Genomic DNA, 23,387 nt, shown 5'->3' on the forward strand with positions numbered 1-23,387 from the left:
GCTATTTTACACTACAGTAATTCCTAAACATTAGGGAACATTAAGGTAGGGGAGAAAAAACCCAAAGTGGGAGGAAACTCTTGTTCAGCCATAACCTAACTTTATTATTTCAGATAAAGGGAAAGGATTTTAGGTAAAATTTCACTTTTTTACTACTTGGAAGCCAGGCTATATGAAGGAACATACTTATTTCTGAACTAATTTGTTTTTCAGGATAAATAAATTTTCAACTTCAAGATAAATGGTTAATAAATCAGACAACATGGACTTCCACAATACCATAAAAATTATTTTAGAAGGACTAACAGCCTTATATCCAAATGCTGGACACTTTGTTCAGGCAACCCAAACCCTGATCATGAAGCTAAGGCCTTTGTTGAGAAAATATGGTCAGAAAACAAATAGTGTTCTTCTACCAAGCATACTAGAAAGTAACACTGTAAGTGAAAACCTTAACTAACAAGTTGGTTTTAAAAGGTATACTTGAAGTCTATTTCAGGCAGGAAAAATGGTTCAATTTTACTGCAAACGTTGAAAACGGTTTAGTAAGTTTTTGGATAAAATCTCTTTCATTGTGGGAAATGCATCCGTGCAGTTGTATTCTAACTATCCCATGAAAAAGACTGCTGAATAATCTTGAATTAAAGATTCATGAGGGTTTTTTAAAAATGCTGTTGCAAGTAGCTGAATAAATAGCTATGTAGGTAGATCTCAGTGTTGTTCTCTTACCTGCAGCAAATGCAGAACACATGACAAAGAACATTCCAACTGCAATCCTCTTCAGTGAGGACGGGAGCAAGCCATTCCTCTTTAAAATGGGGTCCACCAATTTATCTTTTAGGGGTATTAGGATCAGAATAAGCACTGCATCAAACATAGTCAACCAGGCTGCTGGAAACTGAAAGGACAGATGACTTAAGTTAGCAATTTCATACTTAAGGGTTGATTTTCACTATTATTTAACAAAGGAAAAAATATTTTCCATGAAACACTGAGATCCAAAACAAACCACAGTGCACTGATAGACACTGGGAAAAGAAAAATCAGAGTGTGTAAAAGCTGAAGAAAACACTCAGCTATTCAGATTTTCATTTAATTTGGCAGTTCATAATTCTGTTAGCTCAGAAGCACAAATGATTCCTCACCATAGTAGCTCCAACAGTATTGCATATTCTTACTTTCAAGATGCATCTCCAGCTGTGCTGAGGTGGGTGTTGGTTTGGGGTTTTTTTGGGGGGTAGGGTGGGGTGTAGGAGCTGTCCGCTGGAACTGAAGAACATCAAGCATGCAGACTAAAAAGGTTCTTTACACAAAAACAAATAACACTGCACATAGTTCCAAGGAAAATGAGGAATAAGAAATTACTGGGCAGATGAAGAGAGTACTCTGAGAAAACAAAATGTAGTACTCAGCAAAGATGTTTTGCAAAGGATTTTTTTTTTTTTTAAGATTTCTAAGTTTCAGAGGGCTCATATTTTAGGTCCTTACTCTGAATTCATTTTTGTTAAAACAAAAGTTAACTATGCAAATTCCTTTTGAAAGATGAGATGGTCATTAGCATTATTGCAACATGTGAGTTTTTCTGCATACATCCTGAAATATGTTTAATGGAAAAAAAATCACTGTCCTTTGGGAGCTTTTCCACCGTTAAGATTTTTTTAGTCATAGAACACTTCTCTGAGGAATGATTGATTGTGCTACTCAAATCTAGTAAACAAAATTGAGCAGATTATTTAAAGGAATACATCCCAAGATACATTTTTAAAAGCATTTGAAGTCAATATTAATGGCACACAGGTCAGGAAGTGATTTAATGCAATTAGATAGTCCCTACTATTGTGCTTCCAGTGATATACTCTAGCATGACAGAATTAAACTTTTTTCCTACTTTAGTCATGAAAAATATTTAATAGCCAGGTTCTATAGATCTTCTATTATTAGGCCTGGAACTTTCAGAAACATGCCACAGAACAGTAGAAACAGAGTTTTACTAATGTAATACAAAATTCAATTACAATTAAATTACACTTGTCAAATGAACAAAGAGTATTGTGCAATACATGCATCCTTTCTCATTTGCAAGATTCAGTAATTGAAAATAAAATTCCTGTCTGTATGAATGAGACAATTTCTACCAAGCTTAATAATATTTAGCATCTGTTCTGAGCTAACAAACCAAGACAGTACAGGAAGATTTATAAAAATGTTCTGGTTTGGGGATATTTTTTAAAATTGCATTTAGAACAGTGTGATACTGTACTATGCATTGCACTGACTCTTTGACCCAAAATACAAGCACTGCTTGATCTGTATCTTTCAGATGCAGATTCAGTTTTTGATACTAAACTGTTTCTGTGTGTGTGTAAACTCAGGGTTAGAATAGATGAATATTTTCTAGAGATTATCCAGGATGACCAAGGGGCCTGTGACAACCTACAGCTCAGCCACAGTAACAGATGAAGACAACCAGATTCCCTTAAGGCTACAAATCTCAACCACTGCAACCATCTCAAATAACCCAAGCCTTCAGCCTCTAACACATTGTGGACATGCACCTCTCACTGCAGATGAGAGCCCTATTTCACTGATTGGTTGTAATCACTCCAGTATGGCTGAGATGATGACTAACTGCAAAAACAGAAGTTAGCAAATCGTGAACCTTTAGTTCTTCATAATCAAAGCAGGAGTTTGCACTTTCACAGGTGTTAGCATGAAGAGCACCAAGTCTTTGACTGACATCAAGCCATGTCCATATTAGGCTTTGTCAAAATCTCCCAACTAGCATTAGCGTATGTATGTGGCACATTTTTAGCACCCTCTGCATGCAGACATGTTGTAACAGCAGTCATTTAAAATATTATTGCTTTCTGGCTCTGCGTTACTGTTGTCACTGCAGTTCTCCAAAGAACCCAGGCAAATGCTTTCTGGTTCATAGTTTGCCAACCCCAAGAAGTTATGATGATGATGGTAAAACTGAATTCATCCTAACCTCTCTTTAATATTTCCCAGGCATTTCAAGATCATGGATTTGAAAATGGAATAAGCTGGTTTTGCTACATAAAAGTATTCAGCAGTTTGATACATAAGGTTACATACATTGCTTAGCAATCTTCACATGCTTTGAAAAATGCATGGTGAATTCTGCTGAACTACACAAATTCTCGCTTATTTTGAAATATTTAGCAAAACTTTAAAACTGTCAATTCCCCTCCCTCTGCCATTCACTTTTTCATTTGCTTCAGGTATCACGCCAGCATTAACCTGTGTAACAGTTTGTACAAAGACTGATTTGTGTAATTAGAATCAAGGATGTAGAATTTTTTTGTCATTGCTGAATTTGGTAAGAAAGAAGAGAAATATCAAATGCCTCTGGCACTGCTGTATTTCATACAACCAATCACTTAGGGGTTTTTTTTGTTTAACACATATGCTTTTCCATTTTCTACTCTATCAGGAGCCTGCAAATTAAAAGGGTATGCACATATTTCACTCTTTTCATATCAAGAGAAAATATGTCTTTATTAGTATTGGGCAGAGGTGCCTAGAAGAGCTTACGGAAAACATAGACCTGATGAGGTACAATGCTGCTCATGTAAAACATTATATTACCACCCCTTTTCTTAATTACCTCAAATCACTTCAATTTGCAGAAACCAAAGTAGACAGAACTGCATTCAGAGATACTACCTACATAATGTAGATTGCAGATCAGCATCCTTCAGGTAGACCACATACCAAGGAAGATAGCAAAAATCAAATTAACTTATTTGACTTATGCTGTTAGATCACAGCGAAGTTTTTCAAAATAAAACAAGAAAATACAGCTGATGCACTGCAGAAAAAGGAGCCAGTCACTGTTATGCAAGATAGAAAATCATTATGTAGAAGTATCAAGACAGACTAGGATCACTGTTCCGTTATCCTTGCCTCAAATTCTGCATACTTTAAGTGAACACTAAAACCAGGTAACTAACTTTTAAAGCCACACTTTTAAGTTAGAAAAAGTGGCTACATGGCATGAGTGGTATTTTAGTCTTTTCAGCAAAAACAAACAATGAAAGCCTTTTTTTTTTTTAACTAATTTAATTAAACATAACACTCTACTTACAACTTGAAAACAATTCTAATGCCCAAAAAGGCAGTGAGGAAAGCTCAGTGCTCCACGTTCATTTCTACACAATAAATATTCAGACTGACAATATTTTTAATATTCAGACTGACAATGGGACTCTGAAGTCCTGTGTGCACTTTGTTAGAAAAAAGAAAATTCACTTCTCTAGTCCAACAATGACAATGTTCTAACAAGACAGTCAAGTGGTTCATAATAACAGAAAAACACTAAGAGTCCCCTCTCATATGCGAGCAATAAAGAAATGTGAAAAGCTCAATGAAAAGAGCAAAATGGGTTACATATCAAAATTTAAATGTACTAACCTGTATTAAAGTAGAATTAGGTATATGCTAAAAAAACCAACTACCTTGAATGTAGTCCACAATTAAAACTGATGCAAGTAAAACAGAAGCCTCAGACTAATTAGGATTTTTGAATAAGACAATATCTTATTTTTAAATGAACATGCAACTCAAACCACAAAACTGAACCTTGAATTGAAAATGGTAATGGCTTTCCATGCCCAAAAGCTATGGAAAAAAAAAAATACACAAACTGAGAACTTGGTTGAAGAAATTTGCTTTAGATCCTTTTGTTGATGGCATGCATTTAACTGAAGAAGTCTCAGACTACTCTTTCTTTAGTTTTTTTAACTGTGTAAAAGTAGGTAACTAGCATTTGGTTGGTTTAGAAGTCTTACTTAGCCGGTATCACTAACTTCCATTAAGGCTTCAGCTGTGATTCAGAAGCAGCTCAGTTTTCAAGCAAGTTCAAAGAAAAATTAAGTAAAAGCATTTTTTATTTTTGATCTGTAAAAAAAAAAAAGACTGAAGCCATTCTGTCTTATTGATATTAATTTTAAGTAAAACAGAAGAAACTTAATTTTAAAAGAACATTTAGTAAGCATGTTAATAACTTACATTCATACTTTTTGTTTTTACTTCTCAGTACCGTTTCTGCAATTACATGATGCCAGCCTTTCTTGAAAAATATTGATTGAACAACTTCCTTCAATATGTTAAACTGATTCAAGGTAAAGTGAATATTGATTAAGCAGTATAAAGTTAAAATGTATCTCAGATTCCAAATTTGCAAATACTAATGTTTCAGTTAAGTAGGGGTATTCCCACTGAGTTTGTAGGAATGCTTCTGTACTACTTACAACTTTGAAAACTTAGGGCATATAGATTTATAAGCTTTTTTCAAAAATTACACTTTGTCCACTGAAGTAAAAAGACACTCTTATTTAAAGCAGTGAAAGTTATCTGAATACATTCAAAACAGGATAGCATTGTGCCCCTGTACTCGGCACTGGTGAGGCCACACCTCGAATGCTGTGTTCAGTTTTGGGCCCCCCACTACAAGAGGGATATTGAGGTGCTGGAGCGTGTCCAGAGAAGGGCAACGAAGCTGGTGAAGGGTCTGGAGCAGAAGTCTTATGAGGAGCGGCTGAGGGAGCTGGGACTGTTTAGCCTGGAGAAAAGGAGGCTGAGGGGAGACCTTATCGCTCTCTTCAACTACCTGAAAGGAGGTTGTAGAGAGGTGGGGGTCGGTCTCTTCTCCCAGATAACAAGTGATAGGACAAGAGGAAATGGCCTCAAGTTGCGCCAGGGGAGGTTTAGACTGGATATTAGGAAATTTTTCTTCACCAAGAGGGCTATCAAGCATTGGAACAGGCTGCCCAGGGAAGTGGTTGAGTCGCCATCCCTGGAGGTATTTAAAGGATGTTTGGATGAGGTGCTTAGAGACATGGTGTAGTGGTGGTTTTGGCAATGTTAGGTTTATGGTTGGACTTGATGATCTTAAAGGTCTTTTCCAACCTATATGATTCTGTGAACTCCATATGCCGGTAGGTATGCCAAAACCTCTGTATTATGCGTCATGCTTCTAAATGCCCAGTATCTGTGGCCACTGATTCCCCTTAGTGACTACCTTAACTTCCTGGAATTTTTATACAATACTTACCTATTTTGCATTTCTACTAAAGAAAACATACTTTTCACTTGTTTTGCCCTGCTTACCGTATGAATAGAGTTGGTGTCATTTGATATTTCAGGAATTTTCAGATGGAGACTTTGCAATACATATGTTGTCTGCATCTAGCATTAGGAAAGAGGAGTTGAGATTACTTGGACAAGGATTACTGAGAACAAGATATTTTTACATTTTTGATAATTAACAAAGATTATACCAGAGGTAAAGTGCTAATATAGCAAAACAAAAAGAATTATTGTTAGAACACTGCAAGTTTTTTTTAACCCTTACATTTATTTGTACTAAAAGCACAAAGAATCATTCATGTGACTTTAAAAAGAATTTCTGCATATTTTCCCCCAAAAACATATTTTCTATCCTAATTCATCTCACTAAGACAGAAGAACCAGAAAGGAATTAATTAAAATGAAATCTAGATTGCTTACCCTGACCTATCTGAATCAACTGCAAGATGAAACAGAGCAAAATATTTAAGATATGTTAATTTGTACAACTGTTAGTTGTAACTACCATTTTAATAATTTTATTTTCTTTTTTATTATTAAGTCAAAATATTTCATCTCTCAGCTTCAGGGTAAGTTTCATATTTATGAAAGAGCCCCCAGAAAAATGTGAAATTTGATACTTTGGCATACCGGTAAGCTAATACAGCTTTCCACGACAATTTTATCTAGCAAATAAAAAAATTCAGAAGAAGCTATCATCACACAGTATTATTTTTGCTAACATATTATTAAAATGATTCCTGAGATGCAACCCCAGGTGTGTGAAAGACAAGTAGTTAACATTACTGAACGCATGGGTATTAAACAAGTCAAACTCAATATCAGAGTTCTGAAAAATCCTCTTCAATATTCATCGTCTTTAGAATCACAGCTACTGAACACTAACTGTAAGTAAACCTTATAGAACAGTTTCCCCCAAAAAGCTTCTGTGTGTTTCCTCCAGGTAACTGCCCTGGGGGGTAATTTTCAGACAGGAGTTAGATTTATAACAGAAGCTCAGAACTGCAACTTAATGCTAGTGCCCCAAGACCTTTCAAATGCAACTGGGAGAAGAGGAAGTTATGTCCCTTACATTAGAAATTATGGTTTTTAGACATATAAAATAAAAATGTAACCATTTGGAACTACTCACTTGAAAATACACTGTCCAGTAAGGTATTAAAGCCAAAAAGACAGGGATAATCTTGACGAGAGCTTTCACATCTTCTACTTTATCTTCTCTGAATGGGCCCCCACGAGACAGCTTGGCCATCTCAAACAGACTTTGCTTGCGAGGTTGCTGAAGTACTCCCTGGCCTTCACTTTTGAAAAGAATTTGAAATGTTTAGTTAAACAACAACAAAAACTGACATAACTGGCAATCTTGTGACACTTCATTATAAAAAACCTCATGCATATCCAAAATAAGTTACTCATGTAAGTTACAGAAAAACAACTAGGCCAGAATGGATCATCAGCAGGCGAAAGCACAAGCTGAAAACTTCCATTATAAAGGTTTCCTTATTTCCCGTCCTCCCCCCACCACACATAAATAACTACCACTGCAATATGCAGAACTTAAGAAATAGTATCACAAAATACAGGTTATTCTAATTAATTGGATTGATTTTCAACCTGAATCCATCAAAGCCCATTGCAGAGGAGGCACGGGTGTCGGGACATCTCTTATCATCAGTGACTAAATTCAGCCACCAGTATTCCATGGGCATCTCTTAAGAGTGGAGTAATCATTGGGAAAGCAAAAAGCCAGTACACATTTTGGCTGCCCATCAAGCCACTTACAACGTTAAATGCAGATTATAGTGTTTTTCAAATCAGAAGGTGTCCCATAAACATATCTAAGCAGAGAAGAAAGTTAACTAATGCTTAAAAGCAGCATGCTTAGGGTACATTACACTTGCAGAAACGCTGAACTGGCAAGACATAGCATTCAACTGAAAAACAGCAGACTTGATCTTCCAGCATGGAGATCCAGTGATCTCAAAATGTGCTCTCTTTCATCCCAGAACTCCCAGAAAATATCTCCAGGACTCCAATTTTCCAGTTCCAGTTCTCAAAGCCAAACTGCATATTCTAGTGTATTCTCTAGTGTGACTTACTGCCAGCTAGTTTGAACTAACTAGTTCCAACTCTTAGGCTGATTCACTGAATTCAGACTATACAAAAGAGCTCTTTACAAACCTATTAGTTGAACGTTCCACATGTCTCTTTCTTGAGCAACAAGAATAAGCGAGAATTTTAAACATGTCTGTGAAGGCACTACCATCAGGTGGTTTTGTGATGAAGAAACTCTGACCACATAAGAAAACCATGAATGAAATCCCAATGCAAACTGTTGGGATACTATATCCAATAACAAAGCTCACATTCTGTTGAATGTATGCAATGCCTCCCAGAGAGAGAATAGCTCCCAAATTAATGCTCCAATAAAACCAATTAAAAAATCTTCTTGTGGCTTCTGGACCCCGATCTTTGACCTGGAAAAGATTAAAAACAAGTCATTCAATTTCTGAAGAAAATGAAGCCTGTTTATTAGAATTCAATCAAGTTCAATGCACTGAAGAGTTTAGGTTTAATTTAGCATTGTACTGAAATGATTTAAGTGTTTTGGGCTTAGCATGGTATTTGATGAAATGACACCTTACTGAGCTACCCCATTATATCAGTGACCTTCTAGAAGTTCAGCATAGGGATAAAAAAAAGCCATATAATACTAAACTACATAGCTTCCCCATAGAGGCTGTTATTATTTCTACTGACTGTCTCTCATTTGGTCATTTCTCTAGACAAAGCTCACTCAGATTAACATCCCATGGTCCAAAGTTGAAATAACTATTATTTTATTAAAAAAAAGTTAAGCTACCTAAAAATTCATGTATTGGCAGTATTGCAACAATTGCTTCTTCCAACTGTATACACATAACAGTTAAACGTATTCCATTTTCTAAGCCTGAAATGACTACTTGGTAATTAAATCACAAATTTAGATTTTAACACAGTCCTAATGCCTCTCATCAGAACATAAATTGAAGACTTGCCATTCTGACCTTTGGGAAAAAAAAAAAAAAAAAAATTGGGTTGCCTGAGGTGTCACAAGGCCCCAGTAAACATTTATCCCTCTATTAAGTCAGCACTGTTCATAGTGCTATCTTTATGCTTGAAGCTCTCAATGTCGCTCCAGTGAAAGTAAAGACATCCCTGTTTTATAGAATTATCCTGTACAGTTTTCACCATCTTTATTCTGTATTGCCTACCATAAGTCACCCCATGTTTTGTAATTAAGTCACAGGAGCCCAGCATCACTCATAGGATGTGATGTAAGAGAAATTATGCAAGTTAAAATTTGAAATACATTAAAAAGATCAACTAGTCTGTAGAAGAATTCCCAATACCTTATTTGTCACTGTTTTATGACTGAAAGGCCATTAACAGTGACTAGCAAGTCAGTGCCGTGCACCAGTCTTGCCAAGTCAGTTGTTTTTTGATTTCTAATTGCAAGTTTCCCTTCCTCATTTGCTAGATCTTCAAAAGACCTGTGTTTAGTTTGCAATATGAAAAGCAAGCTATGTCTTGAAATAAATTTTTAACATTGTCAGTTCTGATTTACAGCTTCAAGTTTCTCATCAAGCTACAAACCCATCTGTACCATTTAATCAAGCCTAACAAAAGAAATATTAAGGCATCTATTCCTATGCATAGTTAATAGCATTGTTAGGCATTCAGGTAGGTCTGTTAGCATGAAAAATACAGTCTTGAAGCCTAAACCCAAGAAATTCTCCCCTTCCAGTTTCAACTTGGTACTCACTTCCTAATTTTAACAGTCATCACCTGCAGTAGTGTATCAAGCTAGGAATTCCTTCTAAACCCCCAAAGGCAGCAGGATATTAGCAAACAATTATATCGTAAACATAGTACTCCAACTTATGTAAAGAGTTAGCAATCTATTTTATGAAGTTTCCATTTCTTCATCATCAAATCTCAGTTCTCTTATAATTTCTGCAAGGAAGATGTCTTCCCATCCTCCCTCTTACATATGACCTTGCTCACATCTATGCAAAGAAAAGCTGGGAGATGAAAGCAAACTTTGATACAGGTAAGAAAAGGGCAAGCACAGCATGATGCTTCTATCAAGTATTATCCCAGCCCCCAACCATTAGCTCCTGAGAAACTTCCTGAACCAAGGATGGCTTCTATCTACTTAATAAATGTAGCAGATCTCCTCTCCATGAACTCGTCCAGCCTGCCTCTGAACCCAGGTCAGCTTTTAGAATCCATAATATCCTGTGGAAAAGAGTTCCCCAGCTAATTACACAGTGGGAAGAACCACCTCCTTTTGTCTGTTTTGAACCTGCCCTGTACTAGCCTCACTCGTTTTACCTAGTTCCAGGAAACAACGGAAGACAGCTGAGCTTTATCCCATCCCTGCTCCATTTCTGCCTCTCTCCCCCTGACCATTATTTCCACAAAGCACTGGTCACATCTTCCTTCTAGCTGCCTTTTCAGAGATAGGAAGTGATTCCTTGCATAGAAACTACTGACCATGTCTGTGGCCCTTCCCTGAAACTTTCTTCTCCATCTCCAGTATCCTTTTTGAAACAGCGACCAAAATGAATGCAATGCCCAAGGGACAGACACACCACACACTTACAATGAAAAGAATCCATTTTCTGCTTCCTTATCAAAGTATATACACACACCAAAAATCACATCACAGCCACGACTGAAATGCCACTATGGCATTTTACTGATAAACATTAACAACTTAATAAAAATCACACTGAACTAGCTGGTGGAATATCTTGTCAAAGTGGAAGAACTATGAAGATGCCTTACCAAAACCAGAAAACACGGTAGAGTTAAAAGGCAATCCTTGTCGTTCCTTTCAAACGGCACATGGGCTGCCCAAAATATTAGCTAAATTACATTTACAACAGACTACTCAACGTTTCCCCCTGCTGGCTATTACTTGAGCTGTGTGACAGCACAAAGTAGATCAGTTTATTCTCTTCATAAGTAGACGCTACATTTTAATAAGGGACCAAGAAGAAGAAAACCATGTTAGAATTTTATTGTTTTATTTTTATCAAGGGCAAGTATTTTTCACAAAATTGCAGGAATTCTCCTTTTCCCCCTTATGCTTGCATTATTTTCAATCACCCAAGCAGAAAGAAAAATCTGTCACTCCCTCTGCTCAATTTCATCTGTGCTCAAGCATAACAGTACTCTCCTTATGGTACCAGCATCACCAGCTTCATTATATTAACATCCCACCAGCAACTGCAGCAGCAAAATGATGCACATAAATGGCACAAGTGTGGTGTGGGTCCTGGATTGAATCTGTCCTGTGGGCTAAGTGTTCCACATCCCTGCACTGAAAGTCAAAATAGGTATGTTTAAAAGATTTTGTCCCCATCACAACAAACCAGCTTAAGAACAGTAGTAGTGCCTAAAAGGTATGAAAAAGGTCACCTTCTTAGATTTACCATGTATTAGTCAAACCCCTTATGACAGGAAAATGCAAACAATATCAGCGAAATGCCATGGCTACAGTGCAAGACTTCCTACCACGGAACAAATACACTGTAGTAAAACTGTTTCAGAGGTGCCCTGACTCAAATGAACATTAGCAAGTATCTAATACACACAATTTATTTGCTCTAGCTAACACATTGGTTTGCAAATGAGCTCAGATTCAGCCATTTTCCACAGAATTTACCAATGCTGGACAGCTGCCACTTATTTATCAACTCCCACTGCATAATATCCAGTCCTGAGTCTCCAGGTCACTGTTCTACATTCTTCAAACCTTTCACACCTTTTTCCCCTACTAAAGGGATAGCACATCGTTCTCCAAGAACACTAAGGAACAATCCAGTAGTGCTTCTACTTCAATAAAAATACAGAATGACCTACTCTACCGTACAAGGAGCATCCCAATTGCCCTAGATTTTCCTCTTAAACTATAGGGCTATTTTTAATTTAAAAAACAAAACAAAACAAAAAACCCCAAACCAACCCCCCCCCCAAACTAAATAAAAAACCCAGACCGAAAACCCCCACCAACAAAGAAATGAAGGAAATGAGCAACTCTAAGCGGTCTGGCCACAGCTGCTTTGTCAGACATTGGCCACATGTCAATGCTGCCTGCATTCAGGTGGGCCTCTAAAGAGGAAACAAAATAATCTTGCTACTTTCAAGACATCTAACAATTTTTGCAAAAGAAAATCTAACCTAACACTTGATTTTTCTATAGTCCAAAAGGTGTTTTTCTTGATATATCTGATAACTATCCTTTACATATAGTTAATCCAAATGCAGAAAGAAAAGCACAGTGACACCGAGTTTTATAACTGGGACCTACACAGCACTGGATTTCAAAACAGTAAAGGAATAGTTCTCAAAAAGCAAAATTTCTAATACAAAACACTTACATCAGACTGATTATGGTCAGGTGAGATGTAGTTATGACCACAGTTTTCATGATAAAGAATCCTGAGTGCCTGGAACACTATGTTATGGCAACTGTGTAATCACTAGGTTATTTACAGCCACTTTCAATAGAGGACACATCAGCTGTGTAACTCTGCACTGCAATACTCTAAACTCATTTAGGATATAAGGTTAACATCTTAACAATCAGAACAAAATTTTAAATGCAACTAAACCAAAGAAAGAGTAACTAGATATTTAGTTACAACACCTGATGAAAAGTCATTACAAATATCTGACTGACAGCAACTTCCACAGCACAGCTGTCCCTAAAGTTAATACTTGGACCTCATTCTGACTTAGAAGAAAGATGATCACTGGCTGAATTATCCCTCCCCTGGATTTTTCAACACCAACATCTTTCTTAGGAGATGATCCAAGTACTAACCAAAGCAGATCGTACAGCTTGAAACCAAAAATATTACACAGCTCAAATATTAAGATTCTATTAGATTCTCCTGATTTTTATGTAAAGACCCAGGAATCTATACAAGCATCATTGCTTCTCCATAGTTCCTGTGTTTAGATGCTTTGCTTTGTCACAAAGTAAATTTCCTAGCTCTCTACAGCTAGGTCAGTTTCAAAGAAATGGTTATCCACAGGATTTCTTATTTTTGCTGCAGCTAGTGCCTATCTGGCACCTATCATTCCACTGTGACATCTCATTTCTGATATCAAGTATTTCCTAAACCCCAATATTTCAGAGTTCCAGGATGTCATAATCTTCCCTCTCTCCCTCTTCACATCATGACAGATCCAAAGCTATGACCTCCTATTGGACTCGCATGAAAGGAAAAAGAAGATTATTTAAAAGTTACTGACATTAGCAGTTTTCATTTGTTCCTGCAATCGACTGACAGTCACATGTGACAGATGTAACAAAAACCACCAAACTTATCCCAGCCACCTATGTGAGCAGTCACACAACAGAGCAAGGATGAAAATGTAGAAGCTTGCCCTTGTCCTTAGCCTCCAAAAGGAAAGAGCAATGACAACAGTTTTCCACAGTCAAATTTACTCTTACAGAATTCTGACCTTCTAATCCATCACTACAGACACCAGTTATTCTTTGAGAGCATCTGGAGAGAGCTCCATAACAGGGCTATACAGTACTACTCAGTTGCTACATAATTTCAAGTTTTTATACTAAAATTTGGCCAGTCCACGTTTAAAGTTTGCTTCCTCTCACTAGTGTCATATCTATTCTGTTTCTGTCAGAAACAAATTAGTACTGCCCATGTGAATGCCACAACTTCAGTTTTCAAACTGTTATCTGCAGAGTCTTAGATGTCCACAGTCTCCTCACAAGTTCAACACCACCACCACCAAAGTAACTTGCAGTTAGTGACCTTCAATTCTTTATACATGCTCCCCCATCCTTCCCCAGAGGCTGGAAAATCTAAGTTCTACAAATAAATAAATAAAGGTTGAAAATCACTCTAAAGCTATCTTTACACCAGCAATTTCCAACAGCGTCCTGCCTCTGCCAATGCTGCTGTAATGACAATGGTTTTAGCAAAGCTAGAAGATTTTTGGCAGGTTATGGACTGATGGATTTAATGACTATGAGGGCAATTCAGAAAGAAGATATACTGTGGGTTAAAACTAGCATCTCTAATCACCATAACCCCAAACCAGATTAATCTATAATTAGAACAATGATTATAGCTGATACCAGATCGGTAGTCTACTACTAATGTTGGCTTCAGTGTTGAAGCTAAACCAGCTTTCACAATAACGAGGGATAGTCATATTGTTTCCTAACTACAGAAAGTCACAAACTGCTACACAGAACAGGAAGTGACTGCAAAACACTCGCACTCAAAAGGGGAACTGGAAAGTGCCAGGTTATATGTATCACATGATTATAAACACTATTCTGAGAACCATCAGTTCAGATTTAGACCTGTACGATGGATCAGTCTGCAACTTCTAGAAAAATGGAAACACATTATAAACGCAGTGAAGTAAAGCTGGTCTACACTTAGTTTGCAGTAACTGTTTTTTTGCTAAGCTGACTGGCAAAAGTTACTCTATAATAAGCCCACTTAGTCACTTGTAACAGCACTTGAAAAGCATCTATTTAACAGAAATTAAGAAACTACATCTCTTTAACCTCAGAGGAAAATAGGTATTGGAATTTAGTTTCCAATTTTCCACAAAGTGATTCTTTTCTTCTAAATAAAAAAATCCTCATTATATATGGGTTCTCCACCCAAATTATAGATCCTCCGTTAACACTGAAAAATTTACATGGTAATTTTTTGAGAGGTCTGCAATGAAATGTAATTAACAATATCTGAAAGGTGGTTCATGTCAGCTAAAGTACACAATATACAATTCATATTTTCCTTTGTTTGGTATTTAAGGGAAAGAGGACAAATCTTATCAGCACACATCCAGCCAAAACATGTTTGCATTGTATTCTGGCCTCCCAAGAATGTGACTCTGGGAGACAGGCTTTATTCTCAGCAATATATATCCATCTACCCAGCAGTATACTACATTCCTATGCAGGGAGAAGGCACCCAAGAGGGCCCAAAACTGCACAACAAGGTAAGTGGTATGCTGTAATATATTTAACAATAGATAAGCCAGAAAAACAGAGAAGGGGAAAAATTTCAGTCCTCAGCAGAGCTCTAGTGATTATTATGAACCAGAAAGGAGTATTTCTTTTGCTTCACCCTACATAAATCACTGTGAATTATCTGCAAACCTAGCCAAAAACTGCTTTCCGTGAAATCCTGGGGGGAAAGCCTTTAAAAAATCCAGCTACAACAGCTACACTTCCATTGGCAATGGTTCCTCTTTTGCTCTGTTCCTGCCATTATTTATCTCTTGTATTTAACGTTCATAAGGTGTTCTGGGGATAAGGAGTCACTTTTGAAAAACACCTTACAAGATAAAGTCATATTAAAACTATTTCACTTGATGGGCTCATGCTGGCTTAAAACAGAACCAATACACTGGGGACACACAATCCTAGGCTATAATAATGTTTTACATTTATATACAGCCTTTCACCCAGAACTCCAGAATGTATAATATATGAAATGCCAAAGAATGACAAATGTAAACTGCACAGCAGAGAACAGAGGTATGTTTGGCAAAGATATTGTGGTAGATCCTACCTCTCACAAAGAATTTCATAGCATTTCTACGTGAGGAATGCTATAGCATTCCAGACTAACCAGAACTCAATGGGCCAGTAAACAGATATGCAACTGGATCAGACGTACTTTCCTTGCTTTGTCATCAAGAACGGTTTGGTTAGAAAAGCTGCTCAGTATCTAAGCATCTGAAATTCTCAATTTTTAAAGCAGAAATTATACTCCAACATCCACAGTCAGCATACTACCTTGGCGTAAGATTGTAAAAAAATACATGCAACACTGCATTCCAGTCGATACTGAACTATGAGCTGTCTCTCAAATATTTTCTGTAAAGACACTTTGTTCTGCAGTGATGATCCAATGAATGATATCACTGAAGTGGATCTGAGTAAGGTCGTTTGACAGGACACGTCCTTATGAGAACAGCCCAGGTAATACATATACCACGTTGAGAGCACCTTCCCACCCGTCACCTGGCGCAACATTAGCCTGCACAAAAATATCACTCAAAGGCACAGTGCAGTACACAGAGAATACCTAAAGCATAAAAAACTGTTTGTTCTCTAGCCTTCATTTATCACAGGATGATAAAGGCCTCTGACCACTGCAGTAGAAGGCCCATGCTATCTTTGTCAAAGCTAAAAATGTATATCAGATATTTCACCTGATGAGCTCTGAGGTCAAAATAACTGGATACAAACTCCACAACAGAGGATAATTAACAATCCACTTAGCGGCCATGAAGTATTCAACCCAACTCCTCAAGACGGCGATGGCTTAGCCAAATCAGGTACCACACCTAAGGCAGGGCTACCAGAAAACCAAGGGTCATAAGAGATCAGACACCACACCGACACCAAAATTATATCAAACAGGGTACAACTTAACAGCTTGCATTACACAGGGAACACAGCTGGATGATCTGATTCCCTCTGAGACTTAACACCTACACAGATGTGAATCAGTAGGCGCACTGTCCATCCCACCAAAGCAAGCCCCTCTGCATGACTGACAGCCATCCCCTGCTTCAGATTGGCACCCACAAACGATTCGGCAGCTGCCAGATAATACTTGACCTGGTCCGCCCCAAAAGGGGTGATGTTGGCCTTGACCGACCCGACGCCCAGCCCCACGAGGACCAGTCCGATGAAGGTGGCGGTGGCACAGTAGCGGGTGGCTCCCACCTGGGAGCAAGGCGCCATGGTGGTGTTGGCCACCGGAGAGGAGCAGTTCTCTACAGGGAACAAGGGGATGTCCCCGCAGAGGCCCTGGCGGGTGTGCGGCGCAGCGATGACAGGGAAGGCCAGCATACCCAGCAGGTAGAGTGCCATGCTGAGCAGGATGGTGCCAAACTTGCCCAGGAGGGCATCAGCCAACCAGCCACCAAAAGGCGACACCAGGTAGGTGATGCCCATGAAAAGCAACAGGGCCTGGCTGGCCTGGGCACCCTCCCAGCCGTAGGGAGGCCCGTTGAGGAAAAGCACCAGGTTGGAGGTGATGCCGTAGAAGGCCACTCGCTCCAGCAGCTCGGCCAGCAGCACAGCGGCACAGGCCAACCGCCGCCCGTGGAAAGCGCTGCTCGCTGCCCGCCCGCGCTCCCCGCTGCTCAGCAAGGGGCTGCGCTCGCTCGGCTCGGCTTCCTCCATGTCGGTACCTCTTTCGCAGCCCCACCGCGGCCCCGCCGCGCTTCCCGGCCCACCCTGAGGAAACTTCGCCGCGGTCGCGCGGCGCGGCCCGGCCCGCCCACGCAGGGGACGGCGCGCCGCCATTGGCTGAGGGTGCCGTCGCTCCGCCGGCAGCGCCGTCACGTGGTTGGCTGGGCTGCAGAGAGCGAGGCGAGCCGAGGCGGGGCCAGCGGGGCCGGGCTATGGCGGACCGGAAGCTGCGGGGAGGGGCCGCTCGGCCGTACCGGCTGCCAGGGCATGGCGGGCCGGGCGCCCGGGCCCAGCCGGCCGCGGGGCGCCTCCGCAGCGCCGGGGCGGAGCCAAACCGAGCCGAGCCGGGCCGGGGCTTGGTTACACCTCCGGGTGTGCGGAGCTTCACCGCGGAAGGCAGCCGGCAGCTTTCTCCCCGCAGGTTCTCCCCGGAGGTTTTCCCTCGCCGCTCTCATGAGGAGGCCAGGCGGGGTAAACAGGGCGGGGGAGGGGGGGCTGCAGCAGGCAAAATTGATTTTATGGTTATTTCGTGCGTTATTTCAGGCTGGGATTTACATTTTGGGCATTAACTGGAGCCGTGTGACTTCATTAACGACACAGGTTCAGCGCTGGCTTCCTGAGAGCCCTATTTTCTCCTTAGGTTTATCCGGCAATAACAACGACACGCGGTTTCTTTCCCTACTTTGCTTCTCAGCTGGAAACGCAGAAGCGAGGGTTGGCCCCGTAAAATGGCCATCCTCGTAAAACGGCCAGCCCGAAAAAACCCGTCAATGTCTGTTGTCAGTGACTCTTCGGCCGTGTTATGCTGCCGCTGGTAAACGCCGCGGGCTCGCCTCAGCGCTGGGCCGGCATTACTGACCTTGCAGGATGGATGTGTCCGGTCTGAAGCCAGGTTTCTCTGAGGTGTACCTGCAGTAATAATACGTCATAAGTACACGTGGAGAATCACAGAATCGTATAGGTTGGAAAAGACCTTTAAGATCATCGAGTCCAACCATAAACCTAACGCTACCAAGACCACCACTACACCATGGCTCCGAATGAAGGCTCCGATTTGCATGGCACAAAGCACATGATTAAAATGAGAAAACGCCTATTAGTGGTTGCAAGATGGGAGCCCAAAGATGTTCTTTTGTTCCACCATCATCTATGCTGAGGTAAAGGTTGTGAAAGCACGTAGTTGTCTTCCACAGCAGATCTTACAGACATGTTTTTGGCCAGAACAAAGAGGGAAAGATACTCGTGGTTGTGTATTTTCAATAAAAAAGGTAAATTGATTGACATCATATAGTTACACCCAACATCTAAGTATGACTTAAAATTTTTGGAATGGCGTTGGTAATTGAGCAAGCGATGCTTGTAAAAGTAAATATATTCATTTAATGATGGACCTTTGTAAATAACATATGCCATAAAAATGACTCATTAAATATACTTGCTTTCTTAACTAGTTAAATTTCATGACAAAGGACAATGAGGAAAATGCAACTAGCTGCACAGAGATCTCTTTTAGTGAACTACTGCAACACGACTGATTCTGTAACTTAAAAAATTACATTTCAGCTTTGCCCAGCTTAATACAGTAAATCGTATCAATTGTGATTACATTTTCTAAGGGGTCTAGTAGTATTTGCTAGAGACTACAAACTAATTAAGCACATTTTGCATTATTGTGTGTTTTAATAAATGCAGATATCACGTTCTAGGCCCTTCATAATTCACCTTGGCGAGTGGGGCGAGATTTTTGTATCGGCCTACCCAACCACTGTTACAAATGCCTCGCAGTGCTGAATAGTATTTGAAATGTACATTATAAAATGTTATTTAAATCTTCATGTATTGAGAAGTAGGTACTCTCACTGGAATTCAAAAGCTACTGTTGTAACCCGAACGCTCTCTCTGGAAGTATAGCAATTTCAGGAAGGTGATTTTTAATTTTCCTCCAAACAAGAACACTTAGCTACAGTATATTTATAACTTCTTCATCAAGATACATCCATGAATGCACCTATGTCTATACAGTGATACATTCGTGCATGTACACGTTTTCAAAGACACAAAAATACTTAATGCTGTGAAGACTTGTAGATTTTTGTCAGTCAAGGCCTATACAACATAAAAAACAGAGTTACCATAAATAGTAATGAAATTCAAGACCTCTTTGAATGTTTCCTTTATTTCCTCTTTATTTCCCAGATGACTGGTTAAGTTTCCTCATTTGTCTCATGGAGCAGGCCTTGTCTTACTTTGATGTTTGCATTTTTGTCTTTTTTGTGTTAATACACTAAATGTGCTGGATAGTTGTTGTCCGGTTTTAGAACTTCAAAACCACAGCTTCCCTTTAACCCAAAATATGATTTTCCGAGCATCACCACATATCCTGCTTTAGGCCAGGCGACTAGGGAATGTCCCCATTTTGGATTACGTAGGCTGCTTTAGGTACAGCTGCAGCAACAGGGCAACGTGTGTTTCTCGGTTGGCACACACGCTGCCAACCCTTCTTGGTGCGACGCGGCCAGATGGCAGCTGGATGAGCTACGTTGTGTGGGGGAGATCTTGGAACCAGAAGGTGGGTCTGTTGGGAAAGGACATAGAGTAGCAATGTATCAGGAGACTGCATAAGCAACTGCATAAGCTGCATGCTGCATAAGCTTCACGAGTCCCTGTGATACATCAGAGGTCTGTTAGACTGACAGTTGGGCAGCAGGGACTAACAGAGATGGCTGGTGCTAGATTTGAGGATGGTAAGTGCTCTCAAAAGCCCAAATATGCTTCATATGGGCCATTTGCAGTGAAACAAACTTCAAGGCTAGAATCCTGGCAGGATTAACAAAAGCCCTCTAAATTTCAATGGGGCTGGGATTTCATGCCAGAAACGCTTTCTAAAATGGTGATGAAAACAGCTTGGTCCTGCCTATCCTTAAATTAGCATTTATACTATTTTTAGCATTTATGCAAGATTTGTTGCTCTTCTAAGTTGTAGCCATCTTTTTTAGTTTGGATGGAGTTTAAAATGGTCTGAACAATGTCGTGCTAAATTATTTCTAAGTGATAACTCAGTGAGATGCAGACAGTTGAACATAGCTCTGCAGCATGAAGACCCATTAGCAAAATGCGAGCCAGCATACCAAAATGCTTACAATTTGCCAGAACACACTCCAATATATATCTTTATCACTTCTAAACCCTCAATTCCTGAATACCTGTCATCCTCAGAGATCCACAGGAGTTATTTGAAGAACTACTATTTTAAAAATTATTAAAGAGCCTTGCTCTGTATGTGGCATATTTTTCTCCCTCTATCTGACATTGAGACTTGAAGAGTAATTTAAGCCACAATAAGCAGGCACTGCAGTTTGCAGACCACCTTTCCCTGTCTTCTACAGCCTTGGGGAAGCATCTGTGTGGCCCTGTGGTGAATTACATCAGGGAACCAGACCAGGTTATAAGTATACAAGAAAAAAAGTGAGTTTTCTGTTAGATCAAGCCCTCCTTCTCATCTGTCTCATGGCCACAAATGTCCTGCACGCGCTCCCAATGTTTCTACAAAATGTTGAGTCAAGTTCAAGGCCGTGGATAGCTACAGTCAGCCACCTGGCCCCTATCAGTCTGCCAAAAGACTCCCTAAACTGACCTCTCAGTCCTACTGCCTGCTGCCCCACCCATCTGATCTCAGCTGCTCACTGTGTTTCTGATTTTAATTGGAGTTTATCCAGAACACTGGCTTGATAGTTTGGGATACAGTTTTCTTGGTCCTGAGTTCAGGCTCTTCCTTTTTCTCTTCTCTGCTTTGTTGTATCTTTGGATTCTGCCTGGTGCTTTGGAGGCTGTGGTTCCTCACCAGAGCTTTCCTCTGGTCTTAACACGTCTTTGGCTCTGCTTCATCGTGTGGGCTTCCTGATATTTAGCGTGGTCTTTGACCGTCCCGTTGCCTTGTTGTTTGGACTAGCACAGTCCTTTGGCTTTGCTGGTTGTTGGCATCTGATCCACAGTTAGTTTTTTCTCCATTCCTGCACTCAATATGAACCACCTCCATCTTGGGAGACCCACAGCGACTGATGTAGCTGGGGAACTGCCTCAGGAGATGACGGCCGATACCAACCTTCCCCTGATGTTCTTCTCAGGAGGTCTCTTGTGCGACCAACAATTTAAAGCTTCTCTGAGGCCTTGATTTGAGCACATCATCTTTGTGACTGTTTAATGAAAATACATAGCACTATTTAGAGGTGGGGGTAAGGGACCCAAACCTACTGGCACAAGACCAGGAGCTTGGCTCTGTAGTCAAGTGCCCTCTGGCACCTGGCAAGGCTGCCGCCGTCCCCTCACCAGACGGGTCCTGCCACCCTACGGGCCGCGCTCCGCCCTCGCGGGTGGGTCGGAGCCACCTAACGCAGGGTTTCGCGGGGGCCCGGGCATCGCGGCCTTCCCGCCCCCCGGCCGCGGCGGCGGGCGGGCCGGGACTGCGCTAGGTGGAATACGCGCTCCGCGGTGCTGTTTCCGGGAGGCCGCGGGGCCGCGCCCGGGCCGCCGGCAGGTGAAGGACGCGGCGGCCGCGGCGCTGCCCCTCAGTGAGGTGGCTCCCGCCCGGGCGGACAGGAGGGCAGCTATGAGGCTGCTCTTGCTGGCGTGCCTCCGAGCGCAGACAGGCAACGCGACCACCGCGGCCAGGATACAGTAAGTGCTTCCCGCTCCGCGATGCGAGGGGAGAGGGGGGATCCCCGCTGCCTGCCCGCTTACCCCTTGGGATCCTCGCCACCGCCCCTGCCTGCGCTCCCCGCTCGTCGGCGAGCCGGCAGGGAGGCGGGGCCGGCGCCCCCCTCCCCTCACGCTGAGGCCGCCGTAGCCCTCCCCGGCGGGCAGAGGGGGCTCCGCGGTGGGGACCGGTGCCGCGGGGCTGGGCAGGGGGCGGGGGGGGCCGTCCGCCATTCGCTGCCCGCGCTGGCGCACGGAGGCGGTGTCTCTCCCGCCTCAGCCGCGTGGATGGCTGGCGCCGGGGGTGTGTGAGGGGGACGGCGGCCGAGCGCCGAGGCAGGCCCTCTCTGACAGCGCCGGGCGGGGATCTGCCGCTTGCCGGGGATGCTGGCTGCGTGGCCAAGCCCGTCTCCGGGGAGGACGGCCCCGCCGCGGCTTTGCTGCGGCTCTGTCTGGGCAACGTGCCCCCCTTTGCCCGTACTACTGGGGAGTAAGGGAGAGGGGGAGCCGAGGGGTTTCCCCCCCCCCCCAAAAAAAAAAACCCACCAAAACCCAAACAAAAGACCTTTCTGCTCAGGGCAGTTTGCTGGCGCAGGAGCAGTTCGCACTTGCAGGGTGACCCAGGCTCACAAGCCAAGAGCAGAGGTCCCCTCAGCAGCCGCCCCGCAGAGCCCTTGCACAACCGATGTTGGTCAGTGGTGCAGTGGATTTCCTAAGGGCTTTGGGAAATACCCAGAATAAGATGAGAAGTCAATGCGAAGAGCAGTAGGCTCTGGGAGCTTTGAAATAAGGGTCTGTACAGGAGCCATCCTGGAGCAGCAGTTGTGCAAGAGCTACTCCAGATACTGCCTTGCTGTGGGGATTCAACATGCACCTCTTACGGGGGTTATGGACATGAATCTGCAGTGCTTTGAAATTGTTTGGACTAACAACTGCAGAAATATTTTAACGTCCCCATTTAACTTTTTCTATTATGTGGAAAAAGGATGTGGCTAACAGCATTTCTGAGGGCTTTGCTGTGCATGTGAGCTTTGTTTTTTTAAAAAAAAGAAGTCACCATAAAAATGAAACAATTTCTGAATGGTTTTGTCCTCTTGAGGCCCAAAATAAGGACTTGGTTGCTTCTTACTTGTCAAAGAGTCATCCACAGTTTAGTTGTTTTTCTTAGGATGAATCTCTTAGGATAGCCTTCTGCTATTACAAGTTTTCCCTGACCTTGATCTGCGTATTATCACACTTTTAATGTTATGCCTAGAAATAGTCCTCTGACATTGTTTAGGTTTTCACACCAGTTGTGTCATACCAAGTTCAGTCTTAGATTTGTGCA

The 23,387-nt window shown here is 41.5% G+C and overlaps 2 protein-coding genes across 6 annotated transcripts in view; one reads left to right on the forward strand and one right to left on the reverse strand.

Moving 5' to 3' along the window:
• The window catches only part of SLC15A4 (solute carrier family 15 member 4), a 31,524-nt gene extending 14,058 nt beyond the window's left edge, over positions 1-17,466 (reverse strand). The window contains exons 1-5 of one of the 2 annotated variants that reach the window (XM_075516578.1): positions 16,790-17,466; positions 8,293-8,588; positions 7,244-7,412; positions 6,133-6,210; positions 730-898 (exon numbers count right to left, since the gene is read on the reverse strand). In XM_075516578.1, the coding sequence (XP_075372693.1) occupies positions 730-898; positions 6,133-6,210; positions 7,244-7,412; positions 8,293-8,588; positions 16,790-17,359 (1,282 nt within the window). In that variant the 5' untranslated portion in view covers positions 17,360-17,466. The remainder of the gene's footprint in view (positions 1-729; positions 899-6,132; positions 6,211-7,243; positions 7,413-8,292; positions 8,589-16,789) is intronic. The other variant, XM_075516577.1, reaches the window with a different exon arrangement.
• GLT1D1 (glycosyltransferase 1 domain containing 1) overlaps positions 14,994-23,387 on the forward strand; it is a 64,934-nt gene continuing 56,540 nt past the window's right edge. For 2 of the 4 annotated variants that reach the window (XM_075516582.1, XM_075516581.1), the window contains exon 1: positions 14,994-15,156. Coding sequence is in view for 1 of the 4 variants with exons in the window: in XM_075516580.1 (XP_075372695.1) it covers positions 21,975-22,042 (68 nt within the window). In the remaining 3 variants the exon portion in view is untranslated. Of the gene's footprint in view, positions 15,157-17,628; positions 17,840-21,707; positions 22,043-23,387 lie in introns of those variants that run through there. The other 2 variants (XM_075516583.1, XM_075516580.1) reach the window with 2 other exon arrangements.

This window comes from Mycteria americana, chromosome 13 (assembly GCF_035582795.1).
Source record: "Mycteria americana isolate JAX WOST 10 ecotype Jacksonville Zoo and Gardens chromosome 13, USCA_MyAme_1.0, whole genome shotgun sequence".
NCBI lineage: Eukaryota > Metazoa > Chordata > Aves > Ciconiiformes > Ciconiidae > Mycteria > Mycteria americana.